The following is a 20,284-nucleotide window of genomic DNA, read 5'->3' on the forward strand; positions in this document are numbered from 1 at the left end:
AAAATAGTTACACAAAACGAGCATGCTGCTCTGACCGGCTTTAAAGGTTTAACAATAACAATGTATTGAATAATGACTTTAAAAAATAATATAAAATAGTGTGCAAATACTGATAACAGTGCAAATGTTTGCAATATAAGAAATAAATGAAAAATGTGAACTTTGCAGTGTTGCTCTGTGGTGCAGCTACGACACCATAGCAAAGTTTACACACTGTGTCTACTTGATCCACGTCTGACTCCGCGAACCCATAATGTTTCCACACCACTTAAGTTTTTTTTTTTTACCTCTCTTTTCAACCAATGGCAGTCCACTCCTCTCCAAATAACTTCTGCTTAGCTTTCCGAGCTTCCCTCGGGTCCTCTTAATTGTTGTGACGCGTGTTCGAAATGCAGAGCAGTGCGCTTGATTTGCCACATGGAGCAGCGCGAGAGTAAAGCATGAGGGAGGGGCTAATAATCGGCTCAGTCATTTTTAATGATCGTTGAAAGCCCAGATCGTAATCGTGATTAAAATTCGATTAATTGAGCAGCCCTATTTGCCATTAGCTTCACTTTCTAGACCTGGGAGCTATGTCCTTATTTTATACATGTCTGTAATTTGATGTCAGACCTATGATCCTCCATGTAATCACCTGACCATGCACCCTTTTGCTATTCGCAACCCATTTGACCACGTGGCAGTCTTTTCTACAATGTCACTGAGACTTTGCCCTCTGAAGTCAGTCTTCTGAAGTGCCATCATTAACAATTAATGAGCTGTTGGGTCAGTGGATATAGTGACAGCAGCTGTGGGGTGACTATGGAAGCTGCATGAAGACAAAAGCTGACTCTTGACTGGGTAATTTACTGCATGAAATCATGCTTGCTATAGTTACAGCAAAGACTGAAAGCCTGACTACAATTGACTGCCCTATGGAGGAGAACACTCCAAACACAGCTAAAAAGAAAGCCCAGAAAGCCCATTACCAGTTTTGATGACGTGATATTTGTTAATTTTCTCTGATATTACTCTGCTGGTTGGATAAAATAAGCAGCTAATGTTTTAGAATTGCCCATCTTGGATTTTGGGAAATTCTGTGACTGTTAATAGTCTTTTAACAATTCTGTGACTTTGGAATAATCGTTTTAATACTTAAATGATTATTGCAAAAGTGAGGAAGTTGGCAAAAGGTAACGTGATAATGTAAGTCCCTTGTCAGCAGCATCAGTTATGCAGATCAGTAGTTACACAACTGATGATAATTAGCTGAAAGCCCATATTCAGCTTTCTGTTTTTTGGCATTGTTAAAATTTTAAAAACATTTTAAAATGCTCCAAAATCATTCGAATAACATTAATGCTGAAATTCTGTTTTAACAAGCCATTTCTGTTATTGTTTCCTTCATCTCCTCCTATTCAGCCTGGAGGAACAACACCACATTCTGTCCAGTCTGTAAAAAAACAAAACAAAACCTCAGTCTGTGAGTCCACTTCTGTTGTCTTACTGTGCATCCACACAGTGAGGAACATGCTCGACAAGCTGTGGGACGACTGTTTGATTCATTTAAAAAAAAGAGAAAAGACACTCGACAAGATTTTAGCAGGCATTTTTGTTAGCGACAGAAACTTTTCTAATTTCTACTTTTTTAAACTTTTTTTTATGGTTCTCCGATAAATATGAAAAAGTGTAACCTGAAAGTCAAGTGCAATTACCACTGAGCAATTATCTAATGAGCCGATCAACAAAACAAGACTAAAGAATCCTTTGAACAGCTGATTAATCTCTGAATGATATATCTATAGCTGCTGCTGATTTTCTATAAGTATACTAGTTGTTGTTGTTCTCAAATGATTAACTATTAACATAGGACATAAAGGTGAAATGACAGGATGAAGTACATTTATCTGAAGTGGTTCTTGCTAAAGACATCTGCCTATTCCAGTGAACAGGATATGATAGGTTGATTTGCATAGCCTGCTTTTTGATTACCGAGAGCTGTTTTTTGCTGACAGTGGTTATCTACATGTTACAAAGATGAGCTCTTCTGTTTTATTAATATAAACAAAAATACCAGTGTATATGAAAAACTCTCACCATTAGCTCTGCTGCACACTATATTTACCAAGGTGAAATGACAGGATGAAGTACATTTATCTGAAGTGGTTCTTGCTGATTGCAGGACTGCTTATCTACATTTAACTGCATGTCTAAGGCAGTATTGCTCAAGGGAACTGCTCTGCACGGACTCGTCACTAAATCCTACTCTGGCTGTGGTCAGTGAGGATTTTCTTTGTCATATGTGACGCTAAACTGAAAGTTTTGGTTTGGACTGTAGGTTAAAAAATCTGAAGATGTGACCTGAAAAACTTTTTGCTGACATTTTATAGATGAAATAATTGAGAAAATAATCAGCAGCCTAACTGATAATGAAAATAATCATTAACCACAAACCTTGGACAGTATATTCTGTGGTGTGGGTCATTTACAGAGAGAAATGTGAAGATTTGTAAAGTGAAATAGGTGGGATTGGGATTGCTGTCTTTTGAGGTTGAAATCACAGCAGAGTTAGTACACTCAGCCTCTCTGTCTGAGCCGGAGCAGGAGAGCTGGCCCCTTGACCTTCCAGTGAACAACTGAGATAAGACTGATTTAGTGTCTGGGACTCTGCTTTTATCTTTATTGTCACTACAGCTCTCTTTGTGTTTGACAGCCTAAATTTGAAACGTGTAAGAAGTTTGAAAAACTTCTTTCACACTACACGCTCTGAACAAGCCAAACTCTATTCAGCACCAAACAATACAAACCGCTGACTCGCGTGTGTGCAACACCAGATAAGATGTTGACCTCTGTCTCACTTTTTGAATCAGATTCATGTATTTGTTTTCTCCTCAGTGTTCCCTTAACTGGGGGTTTAAAAGGCCGAACACTGAAATTTTCCAGGCTTGTAAATTTCTGAAAATTATGCAAGCTGGTTCTCAGTTGGTGTATGAAGAAGAATTTTTTCACACTAATGTTTGTGTCGTGTGTCTGGTGTGTGTTACAGAACGTCAAGTGAAGTCCAAAGCTGTCATCTTTTAGATGTTTTGACATCTGGTGGCACCAGCTGTCTGGCCATGTTAGTTTTGCTATTTTAGCCACAAAAAAATCTGGTTACATTTTCAGGCGCTTAATCACACAGCAAGAAAATCTAGCTTAATATAGACAGATCTTGTCATTTTCCAGCTAATCAGCTACTGTAATTTCCCCTGTTGTGTAGTGTGACTTGTGATTCATTAAGAGCATCGGCTTGTCTCTGACGTTTGGTGGTGTCATCACTTTACAGAAATCTGTTTAAAAAGGAAAAAGAAACTATGGAAAATAAGCCCCAAAGGTTTATAGCTTGTTTCTGCAATTCAGAGTTGTTGTTAATACCATTATCCCATGCATCCCTCCAGTTGTTCTTTGCTGCTAGCCTCTCTGTGAAGTTTCCTTCTGCTTCCCTGATCGACTTGTCTGAGCAGAGCAGGAATGTTTGGATTTAGATGGACCGCAGCCATTCAGTCCTCCCATCCCGACACCCTCCTCCTGCTCAGACAGTAACTCGAGTCAGATGTCGGGCTATGGAAGATACTGTAGATTAAAGTTGAAGGAGTTGATGAAGAAATGGACAGAAGCAGTTTGAGAAGAGAAGAGAATGAGGTTGAGCCGAGGAAGAAGAGAAAAGATTAGCTAGTGAATGAGAGGAGATTAAGTAAAATTAGACTAGAGGGCACGAAACAGAGAAAGCCCTGAAGTGTTTAGAGACACGGAGAGGGGATTAATACAGTAAAGTGCAAGGAGGAGGATGACTGAAGGGTATATAGAAGGCTAAAGAGGGAAACAAAGTAGTTTGATGGTGGAATTTGTAATAGGCTATAATATTAGCCGTGGAAAAAGAGTGCTGCATATACTACAGAAGTTAGTGAATGGCTGTTAGCAAGTTTTGTGATGTTGTCCAGTTGATTCAGAACACAAACAACAGGCTTTGTGTGAGACTTCCGTCTTCAAGCAGGAACATAAGGTGGGAGCATTGCAGCTTTTCCTGCCAGCATGAATGAGTTTAACAGTATAGCATTTCCTAACTGCAGCTTGAGCTTTACAAGCTGTTTTGCACTTTTTGGAAAATGACAGGAAGTCAGGGAATAAACAAATCAAACAAGGAATGCTATTCACCAAATGAAATTAATAAACTGTATCAATGATCTTTTTGAAAATTATTATTTTTTTATAATAATGTTTTTATTATAAAATAATACATTTATTTATTTATTAAAAGTATTTATTATTTTATTATGATCACCAGGTTTGAACTATAATTGTTTAAACTTGGTGTAAGAATTGATACTGGGCTCACTGGCCACGTAAATATATTATGATATGATTGATAGTGCTGATTCATCGATTGTGGGGCCTTCTGTGTGGCACAAACGAAAACAAAACAGCACTACTCCTGATGAGAGGAAGAAGAAACGCATGAAGAGAAAGACTTGTAGGCTTTTTCAACTGGGACACATAACATAAACATATTTGTCCCTTGTGTTTTTCTACTACTTTCACTTACATCAATTCCTGATAGTTTCTGCAATCTCTCCAGTAGTTTTCTGACATTTGTGAGTCTTTATATTGATGCTGTCATTATGACTCCTTATAATGACACAATCCTTCTTATCAGTTGAAGCACTCTCGACTGTTCTCTAAACCCAAGCGGCGGTTGATGTCTGCAGATCACACCAGGCCATCTGGCACCAACAACTATGCCATTGTTCAAAATCACTTAAATCACCTTTCTTGTGTGTGAATGTGTGTGAATTCAATTCAATTCAATTTTATTTATATAGCGCCAAATCACAACAAAAGTCGCCTCAAGGCGCTTAATAGATACAGAGAAAAACCCAAGAATCATATGACCCCCTATGAGCAAGCACTTTGGCGACAGTGGGAAGGAAAAACTCCCTTTTAACAGGAAGAAACCTCCGGCAGAACCAGGCTCAGGGAGGGGCAGCCATCTGCTGCGAATGGGTGGATGACTGGATATGTAAAGCGCTTTGGGGTCCTTAGGGACTAGTAAAGCGCTATATAAATACAGGACATTTCTTCCCCCTTCTGATCAGGTTCAGCAGGTTGTCTTGACCATGTTTGTGTTCCTAGATGCAGTGAGTTGTAGAAATGTGATTGGCTAATTTGATTTTTGCATTTAAAAATCAGCTGAACAGGTGTGTGGAACAAAGTGTCCAGTGAGACTATAAATGTAAGTTGGAAGTCTTCAGGCTTTAGATGATGCTTAGTTGCCCAATGTAGTTGATTAAACTGTAATTATGTTGGTAAACGGCTGATAAATTGATGAAATATTCTTTTCTTTTACTCTGATGAGAACGCATAACTTTAAAATGCAGAAGGGCCTTTTCACTAGTTTTAGTGTTTTTTATGAAATGAATAATGGAGTAAAGGAGAGAATCATTTTATAGATGAAAGAGTTTATGATTTAGTGAATTGGAAGATTGACTGATAATAAAAGTGAGGAGTGCCTGTAACTGTTTCTTTGTTTATTACTGTTTAATGTTTTCCCTATCAGTGAGTCTGTCCATTTTTTTATTGTTTATGCTTATACAAAGGTGTGGCCGAGCCTTTTCCAGCTTGTAGGTCTTTCTCTCCAATATTAACCTGAACCCTGCGCTTCGACATTGTCCATCTCTGAAATGTTATTTGGATCGTATTCAACCCAAAAGTGCGTTACCCAAAGGTATGGTTTTCAGAGTATCTAGCAACTACTTGAGTATAAGTGCCTTTACTGACTGACATCACCTCAGAAATGTGTCATGTAAATATGTTAAATAGATGCTCCTAAATCAGGTAATCAGTTGAGCGTGGACTATGTCTGATATGTCAGAAATGAAAAGGGAGCAACTAAAACAATAGTTTCTTTCAAAAGATTCCAAATCTCCTTTAACAGATCAGCAGCTCACATTGTTAAAGCCTTTGTTTTTCTGGTTGACACTTTGAACTGCAAATGTTTCAAGCTGCAGTTTCTAGCAACCACACTAAACACTATAAATCGTATTATCACTAATCAGGTCAGGGCTGTCCTACAGTGCGGTGTTATAGTTCAAACATGAGAATGTCATTCACAACTTTGGTTTGTGCATAGCCTCCACTCAGTTCAGTTTACATCTTGGCACTATTCTAAGTCAAACACAGCACACCTTGGGAACTGTGTGTTTTGGATGTGTGTGTGTGTGTGTGTGTGTGTGTGTGTGTGTGTGTGTGTGTGTGTGTGTGTGTGTGTGTGTGTGTGTGTGTGTGTGTGTGTGTAGACCTATATATTTACAGTATATGTCATGTGGGAGAATACTGAGAAAACTCAGCACTGAGGCTCAGCAAGCAGTGTGCAGGGAACCACAACCCACAGAAGAAAGCTCACCATGTCCATAAAGCTTTACATGAGGCAACCGCCACACCACTGCTGTGGTCACAGACACGAGGCCAGAGTGGATATGCAGACATGAACCAGAGACACGTTTTGTGTTTACGGGCAGCCAGAGAACGGTGTTTGATGGTGTCCTCACAGCCCCCGCCCCCCTCATGAAGTTCAGCTGATTTTTCTCAGTCTCAGTGTCAATCTGTGTGTCAGGCTCCTGCATCTGACTTGGCTTCACAGCTAATCCACACACATAAAGGCGCTTTATTTTTCAACCAGAACCTCCCTCTCCGCTGACCCCATTCTTGAAAAAGGTCTTAGAGTTTATAATTGAAAACTCACTGGTTAAAAAGACACCTGTAGAAGAGTCTCGCGGGAGTCTTGCTAAATGTAGGATATGCTTTAAAGAGTCGCCTTTCTGGTGCAATATTGTACTTTGTCCTCAAGAAAGATGCCTACTGCTCACTCTGAATGTGGATGGCTAAAATATAATTCCAGTGTCTGTTAGGCAGGTGTTTGGTGTTTTTGATATGTTTATAATGTATAATGTTCTGCATCCTAATGTAGCATGTTGACAATTATGGATCTACTGATGTAGTATTTCTCAAGTCAGAACTGGACTAATATCCATCCAAATACTGGATTAGTAGATTGGCATTAGTCCAGCTCTGATTTGAAGCTGGATGAGATATTGTCACCAATGTTGCCACCTATGACTATTCAGTTCAGTTACATTTTGCTTACTGCATAGAGTATCAGCAGCAGTGCACCGTTAACACTAAAGAAAACAGTGTTTGGAAACCAGAACACATCCAAAATTATTGTGACAGTGTGCAATGAACTTGAGTCTTGTTGCCATTTAAATATTTGCTTTAAAGATGGGAACCAGATCTGTAGACAGTCAAAGTCAGTTCTTTGCAGCTTTGGTGCATGAAGGAGCAGTAAGAATCTACTGTCAGTTTATGATCGAATCAGTTGAAGTTAATACTACAATTAAGTGTGATAAATAGGCAAAAACCACAAAGCTGTTGCAAATCAATTGCTGTTTACATACAGATATTTACATTAAAATACTTTCAGTCAAATAAGAACCTCATAGAGCTGAAACAGAAATTGCTCCATAAATACTGACGTAATTGATTTAAGTGCAAAATGACAGTTGCTTGGAAATCTTGTTTATATATAGGAATGTAACCAGAGTACAACCAGATGGCAGCCTTGTTAAGTCGAGTCCCCTATTGCAGAGAGACCCATTGCAGATGAGCTGCGCTCATCAATCACCCAGACTGACTCACATTAATTGCAGTTGCATTAGTTGGCAATATGTCTGTGTTTATAAATTGAATTTGGACACAGGTTGTGTCCAACCTAGTAGCTTGTCCAAGTGCCTTGAGTTCAGAAGTGTTTGAGGGTGTTACATGCTCAACCTCTGGGAAACCACTTGGTCACTGCAACTATTTGCTGTCAGTCGCTGAATGCAAAGGAATTCAGTGCAATCACCGGGCAACCACTGATGTTTCCTGGTCACAAGGAGGTTCCCATTTTTATCTACCGTGACTGAGGAAACTAAGAGCAATGATTTAGATGCTAGTGAAGTTCACTGCATAACAAAAATAAGTCCTGCTTGGTTTCCACAAATGTCATAAGTGTGAGTAGAAGGTTTGCTTTAGTGTGCCATTTGGTTCATTTTAAACCCACTGATCTCTAGTGTGCAGGGTTAGCCTTTAAGTTTAGTTAGTATACTGTTGTCATGAAAAATAATCAAAAACACAGTAACTTGTGCCCTCTGACAGCCTACGTGGAAATTAAAAACCCCACTAAAGATAGGGATGAACCGCAATTATATACACAAATATATGCATATGATACTTTGCAGTAGGGCTGCCACGATTAGTCGACTAGTCACGATTATGTCGACTATTAAAATCGTCGACGACTAATTTAATAGTCGACGCATCGTTTGAAGCTTTGTAAGATCACAAAGGACGCAGGAATGAGTAGTAGGATTTAAGAGTGTAATAACGGACTGAAACAGAAGATGGCAGCACTGCATGTACAAGGATGCCAGCTGCCGTTAAACCCCGAAGAAGAAGAAGCTGTGTCCCAGAATTCATAGCGCAGCCCAGCGCAGTTGTCAACAATGGCGGCAGCTAGTTAGTTTTAACTTTACTCTTATTATTCTTTCTGGGTCACAAAATAAACATTTAACATATTTTCAGGCGAGAATGTAGCTGTGTAAACCTCAAATATCTGCTCAGTTTATCAAGACACCACGTATTTTCAAAAGCGCTCCGACGTTTTCGGAGACGTCTGTTACCCACTAGCTCGTTAGCTAGGCGGGGGCAAGGCTAACTAGAGCCGTGAGAACACCGGACTCCCGGCAAATCGTTTTCAAACCCACCGCCGTCTTTCACTAGTCAGGTTAAACATATATATAAGTCACTTAGATAACGTAAAAATGTTATTGTTTGGCTTTCTTTAGTATTTTATTTGTTCCTGAGTAAATCGGTTTGGCTGAGATTAAAGTTATAGTTTTTGCACAGCTAAAACTGTCAAGCAGACAGCTGATTATCAGAAGTGTGAGACGCTGGAGAATATACTCCGGTGTCCTGTTATATTTTAGAAAGCAAGGAGTTTATTAAACTTCACCGAAACAATCTGCAAATTTCATTAAAAATTAATAAACTGCCATCTTGTCTTTATTTTTAGTTAGCACAAACACTTCAAGCTGTAAGCTAATGATAGTTATATAAGACCAGATGCTGCTGGTGCAATAAGCTGTACGCTGTACCTCCAATGGATGATGATCTGATTAGTCGACTAATCGCAAAAATAATCGGTGACTAGTCGACTATCAAAATAATCGTTTGTGGCAGCCCTACTTTGCAGTGAGAGCATACGTTTGAATAAAGGTGCTGCTGTGGTTAGCTGTGGTTTGTCTGCAGTAGCTACACTTTTAGGAACAAATCATATCTTTTATTACAAAAACAGTTGGTTCCATAAATTTTAAATGGAGAAAGTTGGAGTAAAATGTATTTTTACTATCAGTCTCTGTTACGTGCCATGACCCAGAATTTCACACTGGTGCCAGTCATTAAAAAAAAAAAGCCCAAGAAATGCAACAAAACCCTGATAAAAGCTCTTTCAGGTTTGTTAGAATGTGTTTAAGCCAGCTGTCTCATAGCTGTATATTTAGTAAGGTTTCTGCCTCATCTGCAGTGAGCAACTGTTTGCAGTATCACAGGATTATTCACTGGAAATTGGTGTCAAGTGTGTCACCCCATAAATCAGTATCTTATCTCTGTTTAATCAGCCTTCACCAAGCACCATCAGGTAGCTCTCATGATTCATTTTCCCCTGAAGGCCACAGTGCTGGGAGATGCTGTGATGTTGTGGGATTAGTACTGTAATTCTGTTCTGAGAGAGGAAATATGAGCCATCTGAACTCAGAGTATCCACAGCAAGCAACGCAAAAGGTTTTTAGCAAGTGTGCAAACCTCAGCAGCTCACTGTATCCTCTGCCTTCTCTTCCAGTCAAACTGTCACTCATTGTGTCTTTTCTCAGTCTTTCTGCATGCTGAATCTGTGGATGCTCTGATCCAGTTAGGCTTCGGGTAACTTCTAATACCAAATACTGACCCAAAACCAGCATCAAATGAAAAAGCTGGATGCCTCACTGCGAGGAAAGACTTGTAATCATTCTTTTCTCTGCAAGGTACCATAAGGCCCAACTTAAACAGTGCTTTCCTAACTTTGTATTACAAATAAGTACATACTGGAATATAAATGTACTGAATTGGTATTTATTAGTAAATTAATAGAAATTTAGTGATGTACATAGAACTGCACCTACAAACATAACTTCCGGAAATTAAAATTAGCAAGCGATACCTCAATGCTGATTCAGGTGGAACAACAGAAAACAGCCCTTTGACTTTGGACATAATTACATCTTTATGGTAGGCAACCAAGATTGTACCATAAACTTCGTTGACATTCAAATTGCTTAAACATAAATATATATCTACATATATATATTTTTTAAATGTCCGATAGATACTTTAGCTAGTTGGTAGTTGCCATTAGGTATTTTTTTTCTTTTCCTTTTTTCAAATCCTATTCATCTGTATTCAAATTTCTATGTGTTTCTTTTATATTTTATGCCTTACATAAGGCTGTTATTTTGTGTTGTTCAAAGGTGTTATACAAGTAAACACGCCTTGGCTCCCTCCTCTCAATGCTGCAGGCCAGGAGCATCTGATAAGGAAGTGGCAAAATTACTGAAACATTTATGAGGACATTTGAGTCTGGTACACATTAGCAGATAATCATATCCACTACATCACAGAAACATTTTAAGGCTCATTATAAGCTGCAAACTGAACAAGTTCTGGATGAAATTCTGCTCCCACGACATGAGTTCTTTTGTTGACATGCAAATACAGAACAATAAACACAAATTTGATAGGTTAGCTTTGATACAGTGACTCACTGACAGATACAGTAGTGCACTTTTTGATGTAAAGCAAAGCATGCTCACGCAGTGCAGTTCAGAATACACTTTGTTTTTTTTATTTGTATTTTGCACTACATGCCTTAAACATTGTGTCATGCATAATTAGTTGTTATTGTAAAGTAAAAATATTAAACATGTATATGTATGTATATGTGAAGATTTATTTGCTTCTGTGTTTCACCATCATAAATTCAGTTTTTTTAGGCTTTTTAGATGTCTTTAAACTTTTTTCCTTTCACCTCCACAGTACCCATCCACACTGGGATTCATCTTGGCTCTCTGCTGGTGTCTGCTGGTTTGTTCCAGCCGAATCTACATGGGAATGCATTCGGTGCTGGTGAGTGTGATCGATGTCTTACACACACACAAACACAGACTTGTAGTCTTGCCAAACGAAGGACATGTTTAATATCATCTTGTGTTTTTAAACATCATAGCAGGTCTGTTGGATGAACAGCAACAGTAGTGATTTGTACCAGTGTGTGGGCACGTAGTTAAGGTTAACTGTTAACTGTGAGAAGTCGTCATCTCAGGGCATGCTTGCAGAGTAATGCAAATGTATGGTTATGAGGAGTATAATGAAGGAGTAAGTAAGTAACTAAGAGGAGTAAATAAGTAAAGTAATACATTATTTTTTGAAGAAGTAATGAGTTCTTACCTTTTAGAGTAAGAACTCCAGCACTTTCTGTCTTACGTTTTTGGTGCTATTTACCAAGCTAAAGTAGTTTGGTGTCAATTCGTTTTTAATATAAGAACCTGTGAAGGGTAGGCCTTTCACACAGCAATATTGTTTAACTTTTACTACCAACAATCTGACCTTTCTTCAAAGGGTCAACCCTCTCTCAGACAGCTGTCCATAGTTGTGATATGCTAGCGTCATTTACCAGAGGATCTTTATTGAGAAAGAAAATGTATTTCAACACTTTTTAAAGGCTGTTGTAGTTTTTGGCTTTGGATGCATTTATTTGTTTATATTTTATATGTTTGTACAGTGATCACTAGTCTGACAGCACCACAGACCATTTACCGGTTCAGCAATTCAGCAACGGCTGGCAAATAATTGACTGTGTTATTGCTCCTTTGGGATAGTAGTGTATGACGCACTCCCATTTGGCAATAAAAACAAAGAAGAATATGTTTTTAAGACAAGAAAGATATGTGTAATTGTTTTATTTTTTTAATAAGTTACCATTTAACAAGTTGTCTGTTCTAGTTCACTTTTAGTTGTCATTGTGTAATAGTGGTTGTTCAAGTCTCTGTGCACTTTAACAAAAAGGTATGCTGTTTTCTTTCTCTTTTTAAAACTTTTGGGACCAATAAATATTTAAATGTCACACTTGGAGGATGGACTAGTGACATTTCAAAATCCTGCTTTTTTGTTCCTGTGTTAACCTCAGATCTAAGGTGAGCTTAGAAAAGAGGAGAACAGGTTCACTGCACATACATCAGTCCAACTGCAAGGGAAGGAACAATAATGGAAACATGATTTTGAGTGGATGGGAACTTGAAAATGTCTTTGTTTTATACTGTGATTAACAGCTAGGCTCAGGAACAGGAAACCTCTCGAGCTGCTGATGTTAAGCAGGAGGTGTATTCTGAACTTTAGTCCAAACAGTAGCTTTCCTGTGTTAAAATGTTGAGAAGGCAGCTAAAGGTAACAACAAGAAGGTAGGTGAACCACTGCAGTTCTGTGCTGTTTGTGGAGTTCATAGTTATGGAAGTGCATCTCCTCACATATACCAAACTGTGATGTTCACAATAAGTCATCAAATGAACAGTAATGGTTGTTTCATATCAGACATAGTTGTCAACTCCTTGCATTGTTGAATCTTCAGTCTGACACTGCTTCCAAACTAACCAAATACAGTGAGGAAGTGAAACACACCGCAATATTAAAAATGCAGGCCAGTAGATGTTGTCGCTATTGCTGTTATTATTTCACTTCTCATTCTCTCATTTTCTGTTTGTTATTACTGCTCCTTGGCACTGGCACACAATTTGACAACAGTGTTAGTCCCACTCATGATTAACTGTCTGCTCAATTCTGCCAAGGTGCCACATGAATCAGCACACTGGTGGAGTAGATAGATTTAAAGGTCAAGAGTCAGGCAACAAAGATGGCAAAGGAGCCAACTTCAACACCAGACAAAATTAATATTGTGCAGATTTAAGTTCAGCTTATCAACAGTCCCAGTTTTTCATGTGGTCCCTTATCCACTCCCTGGTTTAGAGCCTACCTGTACTAACCATGCCTTTCAGCTAACCTGGACCAGTGATTCTGTCATGAGCATGCTTAGGCCTGTATATACCATCAGCGAGAATTAGTAGTGGAACACTTGATGTTTTTGCCTGCAAAAACTTGCCCCTGCTTCTTTTATCTGCTCTCACGTTAACGGAGTACAGTCATAACAAATCTATCACCACAGAGGTGTGTATACCTCAGGTTCCCTACAGCATTAGAAGTTTTCTCAAAGTCCTATAGGTTGCAAGAGATGGGGGGGAAATGAAATCAACCAGCTGGAGATACTTACTTGTAGCTCCAGCAGTATGTGCTGACTGGTATAGAATTCAATCCTGAGTCAGTCTGAATCAAGTTCCTTTTGCAGTTCATACATATATATTAGAAAATCATGAACTCTGGCTTAAGAAGTCAGACTCGGCTTGAATGCCAGATGTTTTCATGGATTTATTTTTAAGAAACACATCAATACTTCTGTGGTGAAAAAATCCTCAAGAGTCACCACAGATGTTTTGGTCAGATGTCTGGTAGTCTGTACGGGGGTGAATCTCACTGGTAAACGATGTCAGTCTTGGTGCACTTGTGGGGTTGGGCTGTCTGTTGCAGAGGGAACATTCTCCGTGGTCATGACTGTATCAGTGATGGATGGTGGTGTGAGACCAGCAGACATTACAGCACGCTGACCATCTTCCCAAACAAACTCAGAAAGTAATTCCACATCAGAGACCTTTAAGAGCTTTCTGTGAGTGCCCACAGGTGGTATCGCTGTGAAAACCACATGCACATCTGCCTGCTCACATGGTTTCATATCTCTGCTGCATGTCAAACAAAAAGGTCCAGTTTTCTCCACAAATAGACAAGAGCTGACCTAGAAAGGTGTTTAAGATGATTAATTTAGCAGTCAGTCAGATTACAGTTCAGTCGAAATGAGCGTGCTGAGACGATTGATCCTGACATTTAAGCAGAGCGACAACAATCAGCCTTCAAAATCACAGCTGCTTGAGGAGCAGCAGTTATGCCCCAAGGAGCTTATTAGAGTTTTTCAAGAAAAAAGCTGTCATTAAAAAAAAAAAAAAAATTAAAAGAAAAACATCCAGGACTGATTCAACGTTTATATGTGATTTGTCAAAATAGTGAGCATTCATTTAAATAAAGACAAGGAAAAACACTCCCTCATGGGTCCCACATTACTTAATGAGTTCTCAAAAGATCACATGAAACTGTTAAATAGAGAAGTTTTTGTGATTTCCAAAGCAAAAGAATCTGCTGTTTTCCTGTATTACATTGATATCCACGTACTAAATTTCTCTCAGTAGCCCTGTGAGACAAATTTGTCATTTTGCCTACATAAATAAAGGACCAGTGGCCCTATATTAAGAATAAATGGGTAAAAAATAGCTCATAAATTAAAGCTAGACTCCTTCACATTAAAGTGCACCTTTAAACAGTAATATATTTTTTGCTTGTGAGATCAATAAGACTTAGTCAGCTTATCAACAAGTAATAACAGTAAATGCTGGGTTAGTGGGGTGTGGGTTTTGCTCAGCTGCAGCAAAAGAGGTGGCACAGAGTACTTCAGGGAGGGCTGATCAGCACAAGCTGTGGCACATTCACTAATTATGCAGTCAGGCGCTTGGGCCTTGATGCTTTAACATTGTTTTGTATGAAAACTATGTGAAATACTTTAAATGGCATGTATTTGTCTGTCTCTCATATTAAAGTCCTCATCGTTCTTGCAGCGTGACCGCTTACTGTTCTTGATTAAGAAGTATTTGTGAGCAAGCCAGAAACTCCTGCTGGCTCTCCTCACTGTCTCACCATGGATATGTTAAAAAAAAAAAAGTCTGTAACCATAGCAACTGTTGCAGTACACACCAGGTCTGGGTTGACTTTAAGCAATGATGTCAGTTTATCTATAAGATCTTAATTGTCCCTTAAAATAACCAATTCCCCCTTAAGTAAGCCTTAAGAAACCATGTCTTTGTACAGCGGTCCATGACATCATAAAGACACACCATCTGTATTTTAACTCCTCAGTTGAACTATGTCATACTTGCACTGTGTAACATTTAGCCAGGTCAGCCAGTGCAACTTCTAATGACATTATCATATAATCTGTGAAAGGTGTGCACATGCTTTTCACCATTTCACACAAAGCTTGAAATAAAGCCATGTGTGGTGTAGTAGTCACATAGATTTTTTTTTTTTTATATCAACAGTACTTTTGCAGTATTGGGTATGGATTTCAGATTTTGAGAAGTTGAAAAGTAAGAATATTTGTTTGCTCAGTAGGTCATGCTTTTGTTGTATTGATTTGAAGTTCTGGGGTTTGGGTGTTCTTATTTTAATATAGAACCACATCCTTATGGATTATTACGCTTCAGTTCACCTCATTTCCAGCATGCAGACCGCTACATTTTGTGATTTAATTAGATTTTTCTAAGAATTGCCTCCTGAAATATTTATGGACAGCACTGCCTTGTAAATGGGGGTCCTGCTGTCCCACTCCACTCGCAGATCTCTCTCCTTCTGCTCTGTTCAGCAAATGAGAGCGCAGCAGGCTGTGCACAGCCTGAGAGAACACATAAAGACCCTGTCACTTGTAACTTTCTCTCTGAGTCAGTGATAATGTTTGACTTGGCCATATTTATGTTTAACTTGTGTGTGTAGTGATTTTGTCACAGTTAAAAAAAAAAAATCCCTTGATTATCACACCAAAGTCCTAGAGCTCAAAAACCATTGAGCTTAGAGGTGACATCATTTTGTACAGGAGGTTTTATTACATAGGGTTGAACCAGTTTTGAATTTCAAGCCTGTTGTTTGAAAACAAGAATTGGACAAATATGATACCGGTATTTTTTTTTCAGTCTTTTTATTTGGTTTTCTTTTTATTCCATGATAACAACGATTCTTTAAGACTCTTTTAGCCTTCAATAAAAATATATTCAATAAAAAATAAAGTTTTGGTCTGTATGTAAGAACATGATTTTTCTTTATTTGAGCAATTAACAACCATAATGCTTTGAGGAATATAAACAAGAAACATTTATGCCGTCACTTGTGCTACAGTATAAGCCCCTCTATTTTAGTAAAGTGGGAGTTATTTAATGTTTAGCTGTAGAGACAGTCTCATTTAGCCAGCTTATAAAATTCTGAAGAGCATCTTTCTACATAAGTTGGTTTCTTCTCAGTGGTACAGATACCCCTGAAAATTGAAAACTGGTGTGACTCTGAACATGTGTGCGTCATGTCTGTCTATTCAGATTTGATTGGATTACGGGGAAAAAATGGGTGTGAACTTTAAGGTGTGACTCGCCTGAAAAACAGTGACCTCAGAAACACAACATTCAGGTCAAGAGAAAAGACGTGAACCTTCTTGAGAATGCTCGAGCTGCTGGTGCACAGGCACAGAGCTCATTTCCTCCTTGTGACTTAGCCCGACGGCTGAAGGCTCCACATCACTGTTGGGAATCAGGGACTGGAGCTTGAATACTTGGTGAGCTATTATCGGTCTGCTGTGCCAGGCCTGCAGGGCACTTAAAGAGATCTGGAAATCATCACGCCCAATCAAACTGCTTCCCCCCTCCTTTGTTGAACAGGAAGAGCTTGCAGACAAAAAGCTGTTCTGCCCCTGATAATCATGGTGTGTTCTGCAAACTGTTTACTAGTTCGTGAGAACTGTATGCCATTTCTAGCTCCCTGTAATGTTTTGATATTTAAATGCAACATTTTTTTATTATTATTATGCTTCTGCTATCTTACAAATCACATTATTTATAGGATTTTGAGGCTTTTAATATGTTGGTATGCCCAGTAGTCTGATGTAACTCCACTAACTTTATTTTTAGTAAACTTAGAAACATACCGATCAACTGTGTATGTGCCCACATCCTGTTATTTCCCTCCAGCTGCTTCCCTGTGTCTTCTCTCAAAATTTAAATGATTATTATTTTTTGCCTTTAGTGGACAGATGCAGTGAAGATGGACAGGAAAGTGGGCAGAGAGAGAGCAAAGACGTGTAGCTAAACCGGCATTGAGTATTTTAAAATTCAAAAAAGAAAATCACAATGTCAGTGACTAACTTTGTGATATTTTTTAAAGCCTAATAATGAAACAAGAAAGTAATGCGTACTATTGGGAATTCTCTTTAGTTGCACTGATTAAGAAATAATGCTGCAGCTGTTAATTTACATCATGTACTTGTTACTGATGCGTGAATTGAACTTGTACATCATTTGCAGTAATTTAGTGAACAGGCAGTAGGCACATGTGGTTGTGTTTTACAGAGAGAGTTCTTAATGGTTCTTTCAACATTTAGGCCACCCATTCTGACAATTTAATGCTCTTTTATTTTGTTGTAAAGATTAAGGCATCTACTGAATGACATGCAGTGTGTTGTTCATTAAGGGCACACCCTTTTTTTGGACAATTTTAGTTCAGGCAGCACATTGGTGTCAGTGGAGGAGAAAATTACAGATGGCTGAAAGCTTCCAGCCTCTCACCGTGTGTGCTATTAAGAGAGAAGGTGGGATGGCACTGGCACCAGTTACCTTCTCAGAGGTCATTTGGTTATCTCACTGTTGACTCATTTTGATATGGTCACACAGCAAAATGTGTCCTTATAGTGAACCATCTGTCAAAAGTGGAACTGCTGGGACACAAGTTGTTGCTGGGCTACAATCCATCTGACGCCAGCTCTGCGGCTCTGGCGCTCGTGGCTCAGCACGGGGTACTAACTGACTGTTAGCTCAGGGCTTACACGTACCACAACATGTACTTAAGCAGCCAAATAGATACTTAAACTCTAACAGGACCTCAGTTTCCTTCCAGTGCGGCCATTCGAGTGGGCTGACCCTGCCAGAGATGGCTGCAATGTTCCAGTGTCTGGCTGGTGGATGGAAACTGGTGTAAAGTTACAGTGGCTATCATTGATTTCTCCTTCCAGGGAAAGCAGACACTAATCACAAAAGTAAATAGTGTACACACCCAGCTTAGCAAGATGAGGAATGATAAGGTGTTAATTTACAGTGTGTGCACTCACGTTATAGCAACGTACCCAACGGAGTCTCTTCGCTGTAGGCATGTGCGTAAATGGCCAGGAAATCTGAGCCTGTCAGCAGAAATGGACTTGAGGGATTCCCATTTTTCATTCTTGTAATGTTTAAGATACGTGATTACTACTAGACCTCGTGAATAGCATAATGATAGCAAACGTGTAAGCCACAGTATGCTAATGTATAACATACATTAAAGGAGAAAAATAAGTACCACTGATGGCAGTGTTCAATATACACTCTGCAAACCAGTGTGATCTGATTAGGATTATTCATTACATGCCATAAGTGTGCATAATTGAATAAACTCGGGTACTGTGTCAAGTTTGCCATACGCATCCTGCAGGGTGATAACGCGAACTGAAACATAAGCTTTAGTTCCTCTACCGTTACTTCTTTTGCTACACCCGTAGCAGCTGGAGGATGAATCAAACAAAAGAGGCTTCTGCTGCCAGTGTAACCAGGTTTTTTTTCTTTGTCGGAACTCCATTCATCGCACGCAAGCCTTTGCTTAATTTTTTTCCCTACGAGCGCCAACTGTGATCAGGCTCGAAAGACCTCTCCTACTATGTAATGCAGGATCACCATTTAAAACCACATTCAAAGATCGCACCTCGATCCTTCCACATCGGTTATATAATTAATCTCGGACAACACAAAAAAATGTCGTTTTACTGTTGCATATTATCAGTTCTAGTTTAGTGCGTCAAAATCAACTCCAGAAAATGCACAGAAAATTACAAATGTTATTTTCCCCCCAACCCATAACCAAAGTGTAGCCGCACACACAGGCCGACATTCAACTTGAAGAGCTGCTTAAGTTGCCGTCTGCCCTGTGGTGCTTCAGGAAATGTTACTTTTCCTCCCCAACATTCAAACAGTTGCGAACACTGAGCATTATATCAGCATACACACACAGCCAGATACATGTCTCTCTTACAACAAAAGAGAGACATAAGAACATGCAAGAATAAGGCTTCAGTGTCTCAGAGGCGTGGGAACAGATCCGGCTTAGGTAAAATTTGTGTTTCATGTCATTTTTGTAAAGTTTGTTGGTGGAACAACACGTTATCTAGAAATAAGGTTTAATTGTGAATTAATTTAATATGGGTACAGTGTTGCAGATGAATGTCTGTCAAGTCAAGTCAGGGTTTTGATTCTGTCAGTGTGATGTGGGAACCATGTCGGGTAGTAAGGATTCTTAGATTGGTAGTAGACTGATCACAGAATGCCATCCAGATACAAGGAGTCACTTATTTCAGAAACAGCTTGGAGACGTTGAGCAGGAGCTGGGGTGAAGTCAGAGATTTGAAAGGTTTAGAGGAGGCAAGAAGCCAACTGTCAGTTTACTCCAGAGATCAGTAAATAAATAGCTGTGACCTTTGTGTTTGAGTCCAGAGTTCGTCAGCATGTAGATCTTCCCGTTTTCCTGTTTCCTGTCAATGCTGATCCACTTCCTTGTTCCCATCTGAAGGAAATGCTCCAATAAATATCCTAATAATAGCACCCCTTATCTGGTAAAGGGATTTTGCTGCTGAATCAGCTTGTGCAGGTTTAAAATTTTAATCTGCTGCTTGTGTTGTTTCAGCATTTATTCACAGAATGCATGATCAGTATAAATCATGTTTTCTAGCCAAGAGGGAAATTTGTGTTCGCTGAACAGGCCCATACAATCAGAGAAGGCTTTGGAACTGAGCGCTAATAACAAAGCGCATGGGCTTTCTCTTCTTTTGTCATCGACCACAGACCAGTTTTCCACTTTTCCTCAGTCCATTTTAAATGAACTTTGGCTGAGAGAAAACATTTCTGTCCCAACTTTATTGGAATTGAGCTTGTATTCTCCTAGGTGTTTGTGGAAGAAGAACCTACCAAGAAGGATACTAGAACATGGTTGATATTTACAGTCCCCTTTTCAGACTTCTCCACCCTCTGACATCATACACTTTGTTTCAGTCCAAATTCACAACATAGTTGCTTTCATCTGCACACATGTGAAACACATGTCAATGACAGTCTCAGCTGTGCTGTTTTGTTTACAGTTTCTGTCTTTGTATTTCCTT

The 20,284-nt window shown here is 39.1% G+C and overlaps 1 protein-coding gene across 1 annotated transcript in view; it reads left to right on the forward strand.

Annotated features, from left to right (window-relative positions):
- The window catches only part of sgpp1b (sphingosine-1-phosphate phosphatase 1b), a 28,662-nt gene that overhangs the window by 3,297 nt on the left and 5,081 nt on the right, over positions 1-20,284 (forward strand). Inside the window, exon 2 of the mRNA XM_004554677.4 lies at positions 11,179-11,268. Coding sequence (XP_004554734.3) covers positions 11,179-11,268 — 90 coding nt within the window. The remainder of the gene's footprint in view (positions 1-11,178; positions 11,269-20,284) is intronic.

The sequence above is a fragment of the Maylandia zebra genome, linkage group LG19 (assembly GCF_041146795.1).
Source record: "Maylandia zebra isolate NMK-2024a linkage group LG19, Mzebra_GT3a, whole genome shotgun sequence".
NCBI classification, from domain to species: Eukaryota; Metazoa; Chordata; class Actinopteri; order Cichliformes; family Cichlidae; genus Maylandia; species Maylandia zebra.